Source organism: Mixophyes fleayi, chromosome 6, assembly GCF_038048845.1.
Source record: "Mixophyes fleayi isolate aMixFle1 chromosome 6, aMixFle1.hap1, whole genome shotgun sequence".
Taxonomy (NCBI): domain Eukaryota; kingdom Metazoa; phylum Chordata; class Amphibia; order Anura; family Limnodynastidae; genus Mixophyes; species Mixophyes fleayi.
Window position 1 is genome coordinate 197878039 of NC_134407.1, and position 15723 is coordinate 197893761.

At 44.8% G+C, this 15723-nt stretch overlaps 1 protein-coding gene across 1 annotated transcript; it reads left to right on the forward strand.

The window, feature by feature from the left end:
* The first annotated feature begins 9959 nt into the window (after window positions 1-9959).
* CBX4 (chromobox 4) lies at window positions 9960-14917 on the forward strand. Its single transcript, XM_075177947.1, has 5 exons — window positions 9960-10343; window positions 10431-10474; window positions 11531-11596; window positions 12383-12449; window positions 12985-14917. The coding sequence occupies exons 1-5, from the start codon at window positions 10275-10277 to the stop codon at window positions 14266-14268; spliced, it is 1530 nt and encodes a 509-aa protein (XP_075034048.1). The 5' UTR covers window positions 9960-10274; the 3' UTR covers window positions 14269-14917.
* The last annotated feature ends 806 nt before the right edge of the window (window positions 14918-15723 follow it).

The following is a 15723-nucleotide window of genomic DNA, read 5'->3' on the forward strand; positions in this document are numbered from 1 at the left end:
ATCTCCACTTTTTCAAACAGGCAGTTTAGTAAATCTAGCCCATGGGGGGCAATGAGAGAGACGTGGAGGGGGCTGCAATGAGAGAGATGTGGAAGAGGCAATGAGAGAGATATGGAGGGGGCAATGAGAGAAATGTGGCGGAGGCAATGAGAGAGATATGGAGGGGGCAATGAGAGAGATATGGAGGGGGCAATGAGAGCGATATGGAGGGGGCAATGAGAGAGACGTGGAGGAGGCATTGAGAGAGACGTGGAGGGGGCAATGAGAGAGGCGTGGAGGAGGCAATGAGAGACGTGGAGGGGGCAATGAGAGAGATGTGGAGGAGGCAATGAGAGAGATATGGAGGGGGCAATGAGAGAGACGTGGAGGAGGCAATGAGAGAGATATGGAGGGGGCAATGAGAGAGACGTGGAGGGGGCAATGAGAGAAATGTGGAGGAGGCAATGAGAGAGATATGGAGGGGGCAATGAGAGAGACGTGGAGGAGGCATTGAGAGAGACGTGGAGGGGGCAATGAGAAAGATGTGGAGGGAGCAATGAGAGAGACGTGGAGGGGGCAATGAGAGAGACGTGGAGGGGGCAATGAGAGAGACGTGGAGGGGGCAATGAGAGAGACGTGGAGGGGGCAATGAGAGAGACGTGGAGGGAGCAATGAGAGAGACGTGGAGGGGGCAATGAGAGAGACATGGAGGGAGCAATGAGAGAGACGTGGAGGGGGCAATGAGAGAGACATGGAGGGAGCAATGAGAGAGACGTGGAGGGGGCATTGAGAGAGATGTGGAGGAGGCAATGAGAGACGTGGAGGGGGCAATGAGAGAGACATGGAGGGAGCAATGAGAGAGACGTGGAGGGGGCAATGAGAGACGTGGAGGGGCAATGAGAGAAATGTGGCGGAGGCAATGAGAGAGATATGGAGGGGGCAATGAGAGAGATATGGAGGGGGCAATGAGAGCGATATGGAGGGGGCAATGAGAGAGACGTGGAGGAGGCATTGAGAGAGACGTGGAGGGGGCAATGAGAGAGGCGTGGAGGAGGCAATGAGAGACGTGGAGGGGGCAATGAGAGAGATGTGGAGGAGGCAATGAGAGAGATATGGAGGGGGCAATGAGAGAGACGTGGAGGAGGCAATGAGAGAGATATGGAGGGGGCAATGAGAGAGACGTGGAGGGGGCAATGAGAGAAATGTGGAGGAGGCAATGAGAGAGATATGGAGGGGGCAATGAGAGAGACGTGGAGGAGGCATTGAGAGAGACGTGGAGGGGGCAATGAGAAAGATGTGGAGGGAGCAATGAGAGAGACGTGGAGGGGGCAATGAGAGAGACGTGGAGGGAGCAATGAGAGAGACGTGGAGGGGGCAATGAGAGAGACATGGAGGGAGCAATGAGAGAGACGTGGAGGGGGCATTGAGAGAGATGTGGAGGAGGCAATGAGAGACGTGGAGGGGGCAATGAGAGAGACATGGAGGGAGCAATGAGAGAGACGTGGAGGGGGCAATGAGAGACGTGGAGGGGGCAATGAGAGAGAGACATGGAGGGGTCAATGAGAGAGACGTGGAGGAGGCAATGAGAGAGACGTGGAGGAGTCAATAAGAGAGACGTGGAGGGGGCAATAAGAGAGACGTGGAGGGGGCAATGAGAGAGACGTGGAGGAGTCAATAAGAGAGACGTGGAGGGGGCAATGAGAGAGACGTGGAGGGGGCATTGAGAGAGATATGGAGGGGGCAATGAGAGAGACGTGGAGGGGGCAATGAGAGAGACGTGGAGGGGGCAATGAGAGAGACGTGGAGGGGGCATTGAGAGAGATATGGAGGGGGCAATGAGAGAGACGTGGAGGGGGCAATGAGAGAGACGTGGAGGAGGCATTGAGAGAGACGTGGAGGGGGCAATGAGAGAGGCGTGGAAGAGGCAATGAGAGACGTGGAGGGGGCAATGAGAGAGACGTGGAGGGGCAATGAGAGAGACGTGGAGGGGGCAATAAGAGAGACGTGAAGGGGGAAATGAGAGAGACGTGGAGGGGGCATTGAGAGAGATGTGGAGGAGGCAATGAGAGAGACGTGGAGGGGGCAATGAGAGAGACGTGGAGGGAGCAATGAGAGAGACGTGGAGGGGGCAATGAGAGAGACGTGGAGGAGGCAATGAGAGACGTGGAGGGGGCAATGAGAGACGTGAAGGGGGAAATGAGAGAGACGTGGAGGGGGCATTGAGAGAGATGTGGAGGAGGCAATGAGAGAGACGTGGAGGGGGCAATGAGAGAGACGTGGAGGGAGCAATGAGAGAGACGTGGAGGGGGCAATGAGAGAGACATGGAGGGGGCATTGAGAGAGACGTGGAGGGGGCAATAAGAGAGACGTGGAGGGGGCAATGAGAGAGACGTGGAGGGGGCAATGAGAGAGACGTGGAGGGGGCAATGAGAGAGACGTGGAGGGGGCAATGAGAGAGACGTGGAGGGGGCAATGAGAGAGACGTGGAGGGGGCAATGAGAGAGGTGTGGAGGAGGCAATCAGAGAGACGTGGAGGAGTCAATAAGAGAGACGTGGAGGGGGCAATAAGAGAGACGTGGAGGGGGCAATGAGAGAGACGTGGAGGGGGCAATGAGAGAGACGTGGAGGGGGCATTGAGAGAGATGTGGAGGGGGCAATGAGAGAGGTGTAGAGGAGGCAATGAGAGAGACGTGGAGGGGGCAATAAGAGAGACGTGGAGGGGGCAATGAGAGAGACGTGGAGGGGGCAATGAGAGAGACTTGGAGGGGGCAATGAGAGAGATATGTGGAGGGGGCAATGAGAGAGACGTGGAGGGGCAATGAGAGAGACGTGGAGGGGGCAATGAGAGAGACTTGGAGGGGGCAATGAGAGAGATATGTGGAGGGGGCAATGAGAGAGACGTGGAGGGGGCAATGAGAGAGACGTGGAGGGGGCAATGAGAGAGACGTGGAGGGGGAATTGAGAGAGACGTGGAGGGGGCAATGAGAGAGACGTGGAGGGGCAATGAGAGAGACGTGGAGGGGGCAATGAGAGAGACATGGAGGGGGCAATGAGAGAGACGTGGAGGGGGCAATGAGAGAGACGTGGAGGGGGAATTGAGAGAGACGTGGAGGGGGCAATGAGAGAGGTGTGGAGGAGGCAATGAGAGAGACGTGGAGGAGTCAATAAGAGAGACGTGGAGGGGGCAATAAGAGAGACGTGGAGGGGGCAATGAGAGAGACGTGGAGGGGGCAATGAGAGAGATGTGGAGGGGGCAATGAGAGAGACGTGGAGGGGGCATTGAGAGAGACGTGGAGGGGGCATTGAGAGAGACGTGGAGGGGGCAATGAGAGAGGTGTGGAGGAGGCAATGAGAGACGTGGAGGAGTCAATAAGAGAGACGTGGAGGGGGCAATAAGAGAGACATGGAGGGGGCAATGAGAGAGACGTGGAGGGGGCAATGAGAGAGACGTGGAGGGGGCAATGAGAGAGACGTGGAGGAGGCAATGAGAGAGACATGGAGGGGGCAATGAGAAAGACGTAGAGGAGGCAATGAGAGAGACGTGGAGGGGGCAATGAGAGAGACGTGGAGGGGGCAATGAGAGAGAGATGTGGAGGAGGCAATGAGAAAGACGTGGAGGGGGCAATGAGAGAGACGTGGAGGGGGCAATGAGAGAGACGTGGAGGGGGCAATAAGAGAGTCGTGGAGGGGGCAATGAGAGAGACATGGAGGGGGCAATGAGAGAGATAGGACAGCAATAACAGTTTTTTCTCTTTCTCGTGAATGCTTACACTAAATTAATTTTAGACCATAGGGGCCCCCAATCTTAAGTGCCCCAGGGTTCCCCAAAGCGTTACTCCAGCTCTGACCCAGACCCACCACCCAGGGTTGTGGTGATAGCCCTAGTTCTTTTAGGGTGCTTGTCCTGGAGTGGGGGTGGGGGGCAATCCCCTAAGCAATTCAGCCCCAAGCTGACTGGATTAGAGCTGGTTTGTACTATGACAGAAGGCGCCCATGCTGCGTGTTTTCCTGCTATAGACCAGCCCTGGCTGGCATAAACTATTGAAGGTGTTTGCAGTACTCAATACTGTAGTAGTGGGTCCTGCAATAATTAGGACACATTGTAATACTATGAACTTAATAGAGACACTGAGCCTGATTCGTTAATGAAAATTAAGCAAAAGTAAGTAAGGCAAAACCATGTTGCATTGGAGGAGGAGATAAATTTAAAATGTGAATGCAGATTTATAGTTGGGATAGGGCACATTCTAGATCAACTTTACATTTCAGCCACTATTTTCCTTATGTGCAAAATAATAAACTAATTTTCACCCCTTGCATTGCAACATGGTTTTGCCCAGAAAACTTAAATAAGAAAACATACTCAATTTTGTTGCTTAACTTTCCGTACTGAATCAGGCCCACTGTTCCCAACATTGGATTTATATATTTGCTAATTACACTAGCATTAATTTTGATGATATTTCATTATGATACCATTTTTGATGACAGTGGACAATTTATTATAAGACTTTTGCATACATGTGGATGTGATTCTCATTGCTTTTATATACTTCAGCTTTAAGTGTGTGTACATAACACCATGATTTCATAACTTTATACTGTCAATGTTTAAATGTTAATGCATGTAATGTTCTGGCCTGAACAAATGTTTGTTAGTTGATAATTAAAATGTAAAATTTAAAATGTGGGGACAGAATTAAAGTTGGGGTAAGGCATGTCCTAGATCAACTTTAAATTTCAGTGTACTATCAAGTATTTGTGTGCTACATAAAAAAACAGCCAATATTTTCCTTATGTGCAAAATAATAAACTAATTGTCACCCCTTGCATTGTAACATGGTTTGTGCAGGAGAAAACTTACTCCTTTTTTGCCTTACTTCACTTAATGAATCAATCCCTATATGTTTAGCACCTACATATACACCACATCAGGGGCAAACGCAGGATTTGTAGCCCACCAGTGGGCGTGACCAGCATGCATATGGGCATGGCTATTATATTAGACAGTGCTTGGCTGCTCTCCAACTCTTCCTATCCCTATAATATACATGGGCAATGCTGCATGCATTACTGTTAGATGCACACAGCTCTCCCTTTTCAAGCAGAGCCGTGTGAAGCGGGGGCAGGGCCCGGCCACCTCAATTATACAGTGCCCCAGGCTTGGAGGGGGTTTCCAGGCACTAGGAAACCCCCTCGGTTTGCCTCTGCACTTATAAGGAACATAGATTGACTTACCCTATCTATCTAACCTTTGTGCCCAGAAACCATACTCTATTCTTAGTGATAGTATTGCCATTTTTAGGGAATACACAAGAAGTTCATGCCCCAAATTTTGCCTTTACCAACCTAGGCTGGTAGCACTAGAGCCGTTCTCACTTTTGGGGGTGAGCGGGGTCCATGATCATCAGGAGCAGTATGGATCTTGCACCAGGGGGAATCAGGTGCAAGAAATAAGAGGGGTATATGTTCCTGCCGCCACCCCTACATTCTAAATAAGCTGCGTTATGACATCCTTTTCTCCAAAGCGCATTTCACTGTGCAATGCCCACTTTGTGGTCATTAATACTGCCCCATGAAAATCAATTTACTCTTTGGGGGAATTTCAGTTCCCCCCAGAATAGTGGTACTACCGTTATTACGATAATTCTAACCCTGCTTTCTGCTCGCCGCTCATGGAGCGGCGAGCAAAAAGCCGGCGTTGAAATTACCATATTAACAATAATTATGCGCACTATTACCGTAATATCGATAATAGTGCGAAGGCCTCTATACTTTCGGCAGTAACACGGCCAATTGAATTCTCCCCTTAGTTTTTTTGAGGTGTTGACGAATCAACCTGCAATCAAAGTTGGGGGAAAGACTGAAAACAACACTTCAAAGTCCAATCTATTAACACTTTATAAACGCCCACTTTTGTAGTTTCAACTAAGTATTTTTTTCTCCTTTAAAAATGACTTGTTTTAGCTAAATTTATGTCTTATTTCTCCTTTATAAATGACTTGTTTTAGCTTAATTTATGTCTTCAACCATGAGAGTATTACCTGTACCACTTATGTGTGTTTGAATATTTTCATAAAAAGTGCACCAGGAAATGTGGTTTTATTTAAACGTGCGTCTGGATAGTACATATTGAGTCCCAATGAAAGTACAGTACAATTCTCACCCCCTTGTTTTGCTGGGAGAAAAAGGCTGTGCATTATTTTGCAAAGCAGAGAAAACGGTCCTAATTGTGCCTTACCCATCTAATTTTATATAATCTCATCTTTAATCATAATTAGTCTCTTTTGCACGTGGGCCAAATCTGCACTCATCAGAAACAGTCAATTTAATAATAATAGACAGTCCCAATCTACCACTTCCTCCCATCCATAGATGCCACCCTTTGCAGCCCTGCAGATACAGCCATCTTGTGCAGAAAATCCATTCACTTACCAGTTATTTCATTTACTACATGGTGGGTGAGAAAGCGTCTGAGAGATGGTGCAGATTAAGGCTTAAAATAAATGTAGAAAAAAAACAAAATGTCCTAGGTATGGGGAGACACAAAGAGTGCTGGGAGAGAGGCAAGCAGACAATAAGAATAATTAGCTGTCTGTGCAGCAGGAAACTGTAGTAAAATACAGCATCAGATCCCTCTCATCTATAAAACAACCTGCTTATTCCAAAAATGATTGACCAGCCCTAAATACATGTCTGGATGACCACGTCATTTTTTTTTGTACAAAATGTGGACATGCAACCGACACACTGGATAGCTGTGTGTGTGAGAGAGGAACAAAAAAAAGAGAAAATGGCTCTAATTTGGATCATTAGTGTCAAATCAGTTCTAATCATCCTACACATAAGAGCTCAGCCTACAGGGTTTTGTAGAATGAGACCACAGACGGGGCAGGGATAAGGATGGGATTGGTGGCTATTAGATCTATCCTAGAAATCTGGCGCTGCAGCAGCAATGTCAATAGGAAGGAATCAGTATATTTATTAAACCACATGCAGAAATGTGTCTAAATAGGTGCTTATGAATAAATCTGTATGTAAACGCATCATTGCACCTCCCAAGGCCCTGTTTTTAGAACCCCCTTCTTGCCAGGCAGAGCGCCATCCCTTAGATGTGGATGGAGAGACGCAGAACTGCAGAATCTATGGCGTGAAACCGGAACACCGGCACTCCCATCCAGGAAGGAGTTAAATCAATTTAAATCCTGAGTAGAATCAAAGCATTTGCATAATCATTTCCATTTCTTTTGCTTAAAATGGAAATGGGGACTGATTTCTCAGGCTGACACACTCATAGCCGTGACAATGACATGTACTGCAACTTCGCTACTGCTACCTATACCTGCCTGCAATAACCTTTCTGCTACAAGCCGACTTGTTGGCAAGCCAGAATTAAACCGCTTTGATTCGCAAGATAAACCATCACATTTCGCCCGTAAAAGACCCGCAAATTAACCTATTATTTTATTTATTTTTATTTTTTTTTGCTATAAATCCACCCCTCTCATCTGTCCGATAACGATTGGTGCATCCTCAAATTACACATCTCAACTCCACTATGTAGGGGGGTAAAAACATACTAAAATTATAATAATTTGTATAATTGACAGATATATATCTAGTGGCATTTAATTTGGGGTGGGGGGGTGCCGCATTGGCATACAGACCAAACACATATGCACAGTCTACCGCAAATGGCACAGTCAGTAGAAGTGCATACTTTGATAAGGAATATCACAGCAATAAAACATCAATATATACTGTACGGCATTCCCATAAATATAGTATACTGCACGGTACACTATAGGATGGCAGTATTGCAATGGCATATCGTGACTTATGTCAATCGTCAAAATCCCGGATGCAATTTAACCCCTTGTCTGCCGGTGTGCATTTCTTAATATCCAATTATCACAGTGTTAAAGCCTGTGGAACGCAAACGGTCGGGCAGAACCTTTATAAAGTGCTTTATATCAGTATATCAGTCTGTTATAATGCCCATCATTACTTGCACACAGAATCGGGACAGCCATCAGGTAGCTATTAAAGGCTTTGGAGATCAAGGTCACAGCTCATGCTAAAGTCATAAGACCCTAACACAGTAATGCACGTATCCTGTATAATAGCTGGGTCCCGATTTCTAGGTGTGTGTGTCTCGATTTCTGCTGTTTTTTTTATTAAAAAGGCAATTGAATTTAAGATCACATGGAAAGACAGGTCTGAGCTGTACGATTGTATAGTTTTTCAGCCATATCTGCTGCTTTGCCTTTGGAACACTGACAAACTATATATGTCACATCATATAACAATATATCTGTGTTTTATAGAAAAAAAAATAATGTTCACTTATCCGTTCAAATAATTAGTAGAGTTGACAGACTCGTATCAGGCAAATAGGCAATTATGTCAATGTGAGCTTGCTCAGTAGGATAACAGATAAGGAATGTGTCTGCTAGGGCAACACCTACTTTGCTAATTTTGCCCTAAAATGGATGTGATATACATAGATGCCTGTTATAGCCTAAGTGGTTCATGCTCAGGGCAGGCATGTAACATCTATGTGTTAAACCACTGACATTCACAAGTTAAACTCACTGATACCTGTATAACTACATAGTAGATCGCATAGCAATTAATTTTATTACAGTGTATCAAGGTTAAGATGGACAGGTATCACATCCAATGATCTTTCTAATGGCATTCCGAGTCACAACTTCTGCAACCTGTCCTCAAGCCTGGCCATGATTGCAGGTTATTACAGGTGGAATCCTGTCCCAGCGATCTGGTAATCCTATAGGAGATCCATAAAGGATCTGATGTGAGCGTGGCCATGATGGCAATTCTAAGAAGTAGATGAATATTTATTGGTCTTGTTCTGCACATAAGCATTGAAGTTAGTACCTTTTCCTGATCCCCCATCAGATATATAATGTTATACTGAAGCTACAGCGTCCTGCTCCTCCCTGTCTGAGCTCCACGATGACATCAACTAACTTTCATCTACTTATTGCCAATTGTTGGTCATCGAGTCTCGTGATTTTCTCCCTTTACCCCGAGCTCTCCATGGGCCGATACAATGTAACAATGTAACACATGATTAGGGAAAGTTGAAGCTGCAATAATCCAGCGTGCGCAGGCAGTAAGGTACAAATTACACCTTGCTCTCTTCATTCATTCATTCAACCAGCGCTAATTTGTGAGTTATAGTAAAGAGTGAACGTCATTACTCTTAAGAACAATACGAGAATGGTATTTTATTAATTAAAGGTAGTAATTTTGTTTCAATTTTGTTGCAAATAAGCTATTGCACTTTTACATTGCCTGTCCTCTGGGCTGATCAGATATGCATGACCTGAATTTACTTAGATGGTGTCATTGACCAACTTTGATTACATTAATTTCAGCGTTAGCATGATGCATTCCTTTGATGCATTCTGAATCTAGTGTTTTTCCTTTTGCTCTTGTGACTCTAGTATTATTTTTCATAGTTGGCTCCACACACACACAAGTGAGAAATAATGTAATGTGAGAATTTGTCCTTGCAAAAACTAAAAGTGCAGCAAATTTATATATATATATATATATATATATATATATATATATATATATATATATATATATATATATATATATATATATATATATAATATTGGATAGGAGACTAGGCGCCTCCATGGAATCTACACAGTTGAACTTGTCCAGAAAAACAAGATGACTTTTACTGAGTGCTGGCTGTTATCATGTCTGTGCAGTCATAGAGTAGAATGGTTTGATTTAGCTCTAGTGAGTCCTCATTAATGTTTCCAGTACTTTAATTTTCCTCTCTCCTGTCCTCTCCTTTTCCCTTCCCCCATCTTCTTCCAGCTTTTCAGGGAGGGGAGGGGGGGAGGCGGATCCCTTCATGTAAAAGAGACCAATCAGCGTTTGTCCTGGTTGCTCGGTGACAGATGGACGCTCCGCCCCCCCCCTAATGATGTCAGAAGGCGAGCTTGTGCTTTGAGAAGCGCTTTCGGACGCGTCTGAGATCGGAGTGCGCGAGTGGACGGGTTAGGGAGCGCTGCCGGGTTCTAGAACGTCACTGTGCAGCCGCGAGTGATTGCCGCCATAGGAGAGGACTCTGAACCGCGCAGCATCATCCCCATTCAGCCCAAGGACACAGTCTGGATTAAACTGCGCTCTAGGAGGGATTTAGCCAGCAGGACGCGGCTGTGACCGGAGAAGGGGGAATTGCGTCCTCTGAGCTGCAGAAGTCCGCTCAGCGCTTTTTCCAAGGCTCGGAGCTCCACCCGGGGAGCATGGAGCTACCTGCCGCCGGGGAACATGTATTTGCAGTAGAAAGCATTGAGAAGAAACGCATCCGTAAGGTAAGAGAAGACCTCCCCATTGGCATGCGGCTATTGCGCCAGGATCGGAGACTGCTGGATCTCTAACTGTCTGTTCTCTTCTGCCAGGGCCGAGTGGAATACCTGGTGAAATGGAGAGGGTGGTCTTCCAAGTAAGTATTTACAGATCGGGTGCTGTGCGCTAATACCCCTGTAGCCATCGCATCCAGCTGCTGCTTGGCATTAAATTGCCCAGCTCGTTAAGCAGCTGGATAGTCAGACTCCTGCCTTCTGTTTTAGAGAACACCCTGGAAGAAATGTCATGTCACTGTCACACCTGCCTCTTCGTGGGCTTAAAAAAAAAAATATATATATATATGGGGTTGGAGGGGAGAGTGACTTGAAAATCATTTAAAATAATTGCTGGCAATCAAGGGGTTAGGAGCAGGCTGGCACTATCTCGGCCCTGCATGGGGGTGGGGAATGCGCTTTTTGCCAAGGATGGAATTTCTTCCCCTGCCTCCCTCTCTTCTCGCACTCCTCTATCCCTCCACATCAGTCTTGGTTTAGGTTTTTTTTTTCTTTTTTTACTTTTATACTTTTATCCTATTTCTTTATTCTTTAGTACGTCTGCCCCAGCAGCGCTAAACGGATCCCAATTGCAGATGAGAAAAATCACAGCATTAACTGCGAGAGTTGTATCTAAATACACCCAATAATATAACTCTATTATCTTCCTATAAAACGCAAGCACCGTTAGTATGCTCCATTGGCTCCGTATCGGTGTCGTTTTGTATGACAGGGTTATGCTGAGTCAGCAGTATTTTATTGGAAGATATTTGGGTATCGCCGTACAGTTCAGTCTACTCTGCAGCATGTAATGGGGTACCAGTGGGTGGAGGATGTTCCCTTACTACATGGGACATATGAAGAAAGCACTTTATTTAGGGTAACCTAATAGAGAATATTACTAACGAGTTGAGGTGTAACAAGGACTGTTCAACAGTAAAATAAAATTAAAAAAAATCTAATTTAAAGCATGCAATGGGATTGTACAATGACACTGTACTTTGCAGTATCTGTTACTTTTCTGTATATATCGACAAAAAAAAGTGTGTGTGTGGGGGGTGGGCATGAAATTGAAGAGGGGGTGGAGATAAGACATTTCGGGGACCAGCTATGAAAAATTACAGGTTACACCTCCGCTAACCCAACATTGTACCTTCCAGGTATAACACATGGGAGCCAGAGGAGAATATTTTGGACCCTCGTCTTTTGGTTGCCTTTCAGAACAGGTGAGAGTTTGACAAAATACCATATTTATTTATATTCCGTATCTTTGATCATTAATTCTAGTAACAACTGTTAAATCCAAATCACTTTCTTTTATAATCCTAAATGAGATTTTTTGGGGGATAAACTTGTTGTTGATATGGCATGGTATTTGGCAAGATGATAATGACTAATAGAGAATATCTGCATGTTGTCAGTTTTAAATGAGCCACTTTGTTCCCTAGCAGGTGGCCTTCCTCAGTATCCATAAGCTGTGCTTTTGGTCATTAGAGGTTGATCATTTGGCAATAGTGTGGGTTCCACTGCAAGGTTGTGTGGAGGCTTCTGTACCTCCGCCCACTCCAGAAATCCTCTCTTGGCTTTTTCTGACATTATATAAACAGTCTGGAGCAGACTCTACCCAGCCTTGAATTGCATGTATCCTGCCCTATGCATTTTAATGAGCTCATTAGCATGAAGTCTGCATCTGTAGACCTTGGCATCCAGCATTCTGTGCTACCTTTTTGCATTTAACATTTTTTAACTTTGTATTTATTATTTTACAAGCTTATAACTCTTAACGAATTCCAATCAGTAAGAGAACCTGTGCATAAGACCCCGTCTGTGGATGTTCTTATGCACTGTGATTCACAATCACCCTTTTAATGCTTCATCTTGGAAAGAGAACCTGTGCATAAGACCCCCTCTGTGGATGTTCTTATGCACTGTGATTCACAATCACCCTTTTAATGCTTCATCTTGTTGCTTTGTAATAAAAAACATTAACGGACTGTTCCATTTGCATATAGAGAGAGACAAGAGCAGATCATGGGTTATCGAAAACGTGGCCCTAAACCGAAGCACCACATCCTATCGGTAAGTTATTGGTTTGTTGACAATATTCCAAGAGACTTAGTGGTTTGAAAAAAAAGTGGAGATGTTGCCTATAGCAACCAATCAGATTCTAGCTGTCATTTTGTAGAAGGTACTAAATATATATGATAATTAGAATCTGGTTGCTATAGGCAACATCTCCACTTTTTCAAACACACAGTTTAGTATATATCAGGCCTGTCCAACCTGCGGCCCTCCAGATGTTGTGAAACTACAAGTCCCAGCATGCCCTTCCAGCTATCAACAGGTTGTCTACTGGCAAAGCATGCTGGGGCTTGTAGTTTCGCAACACCTGGAGGGCCGCAGGTTGGACAAGCCTGGTATATATACTTCTTATATACTTTCACTTTTTATATGGGAGCATTGTGGGATTCAGGATTTCCTCTACATAAATGCTGTGAAAAAAATGCATACAAAGTCTTTGTATTTATTATAATGTATGATTCAGATACGTGTCCTACCGCTGTGGCAGTACCTGTCCTTTTTTAAAGATGATGTGGCTTTTTTTTAATTGCAGATGCCCTCTTTTGCCCGTCGGTCCAATGTCTTGATTGACCTTCAGGACTCCACTGTGGACAACCGTACTAAACTGGACATGGGATCAATAGCGAAGAGCCAACCTCACCAGTATCAGCTCAACAGCAAAAAACACCACCAATACCAGCCCAACGGGAAGGATCACGCCGAAAAACACCACTCAAGCAGCAAACGGAAATATTATTACCAGCTCAACAGCAAGAAACATCATCATTATCAACCAGATCCCAAGATGTATGACCAGTATCCTTCTCAGAAGGATACCCAAATTTGTGCTGATCAAAGTAATAGACACAGGGAATCGTGGACTCACAGCCAGTCTGTAGATTTGGGGGTTCCTGTAAAGAATGGTACAGGACTGGCTTTAAATATGTTGGAAAAAGGTAATCTCCCAAGTGCAACCTCCCCTAGTCCAGCCAGGGAAGTGTCTGGAAATGGAATTGGGGGGAAAATGAAGATTGTGAAAAACAAAAATAAAAACGGGAGGATTGTCATAGTTATGAGCAAATATATGGACAATGGGATGCAGTCCGTGAAAATCAAATCTTCAGAGGAAGATTGCGCAACTGTTGAACCTGGAAAGAGGGTTGAGACCCAGGCGACCTGTAACGGTGACCGGACTTGTAAAGTCGTAGAAGAAAAACAAGAGCACTGGAAGAAAAGAGTGGAGTCTAGAATAAGGTTAAATGAGTCCAGAGGTTTTGTGGACAGAGCGTCAGCTCCTCTGACCGGTCTCCAGAGGACCTATCCTACTGCTGAGACTATAAATGATCAGCCCCTGCAACTCACCACTAAAAAAGACGTTCCCACGTGGTCAAGTGGGTCCAATTTCTCTTTTAGCGAAGCTCCTCCTAAGAATGTAGTGTATACTAATCCTAGAAAGCGTTGCTTGACGGAGATGGCCGAGCCAAGAGAGCCTTGCAAGAAAATGCTCGCTTCGCGAAGTGTGAGTGCTTCTGGTAGACTGGAGAATGGGAACGAGCAGAACTTTCTGCCTGTGTCCCCACAGGAGCCAGAAATAATTCTCCTGGATTCTGATTTGGATGAGCCCATCGACCTGCGCTGTGTGAAGTCCAGGTGTGACAGTGACCAGGAGACGGACAAGAACGGGGTTCAAGGCACCAAGGAGTCCCAGCCGGTTGAAGCGGACAGTGCCAAAGAGGAACCGCGGACTGTATTCCGACCTTTCTTTGGGAACATTGTGATCACAGACGTAACGGCTAACTGTCTTACGGTGACTTTCAAGGAGTATATAACCGCGTGACCGTGTTGTCCAACCGTTTTGGGGGGACCGTTTGTGATGGGCAATATTTTCGTTCAGGGATACATCAACAGGGGTGCCTCATCCTGGATTTTATTTCCTGCTCCGATGCTTGAGAATTTGGAATCCTTCAAAGCACTTAATAGCTGAACACTCTGAATGTCTGTTATATGTGCAGGCTTTTTCAATGAAGACTGAAACACCACCTCTTTCATTAGTAAACCTGAAAATTATCTATTTATTTGTTCGTATTTATATGTGTAGATCTAACCAGGCCTTGAATTGTTAAAAAAAACAAAACTATTTTTTTGTGTGAAACACAATTTTGATGTAACTATTTTGGTTGCCAGAATTGAAGGAGTTTACACTGAATTTATCCTGATATATATATATATATATATATATGATAATTTTGTATATTTTTGGTGTATTGTTGGTATAGAGAAACAATTTAAATCCAGAGCTTTTGCTAGGAAAAAAAATGCTGCTATTAGACTTGTTAATGCTTCCAGTAACGGCTTGGTTGTAAATATTAAATGAAGAAATGTTATGTAAGCAGCGTGAGATGGCCCTGGGCTTATCTTGCCTGCGGCCTCAATTACTTGCCACATAATATTGAATAATAATAAAAAATGAAACTCTGTGATATGAAGAGGTTTAAATTTGCAAATGTTTTCAATGATTTACAGATATGTTAAACACAATTTTAAAAATAAGCATAAGAAAACCATCCATGTCCCATTTTTAAAGAATGCCACCCAAAATTGAATAGTCCACCTTGGATAGAAGAGTAAAGACCATACCCCACCCCCCCAAAAAAAAAAAAACATTAACACCTTAGGGCCTGATAGCGACTGATCAGCGCAAATATCATTTTTGGCCCTCGTCCCTCTCTGCGCTTAGAGAGGTGGAATAGGGAAGTTAGTGGGCGAGCCTTGCACTGTAAAGGTGTGCTCACGCACTTTACATGGTATGCTGAGATCTTTTGCTGGAAGGCTATGCTGGGACTTGTAGTTTCACAACACCGGGAGTGTCACTGGTTAGCCAACACTGCTTTAGGAGATGTCTCTTTTACCGGTGCTTTCTCCTGGTGCAACAGACCTTGCTATATTAAAAAAATAAAAATAAAGTAAAAAAATAAATACATTTTAAAAATAAAAAGGTGTGCACCCCTCCCAAACAGCTTAACCAACCCTAGCGCTCTTTGGGAGGGAGAAGCACATTTTGGGTTTTTTTCACATTAATTTATTTTTTAATTTATTTGCTTTACAGGGCTGCTCTGACTGATACACTGAAATGTATCATGCACACCGGCCCATAAGGCAGATGAAGAGGTGTGTTTGTGTAATTTGCATAGTATTCCGTGTGACTTGGAATCCTATGTAAATTACAGGATGCTATTTACACTTGCAATTTCGGTGTAAATTGCATCCAACTCTAACACCGGGCCCTTAGGGT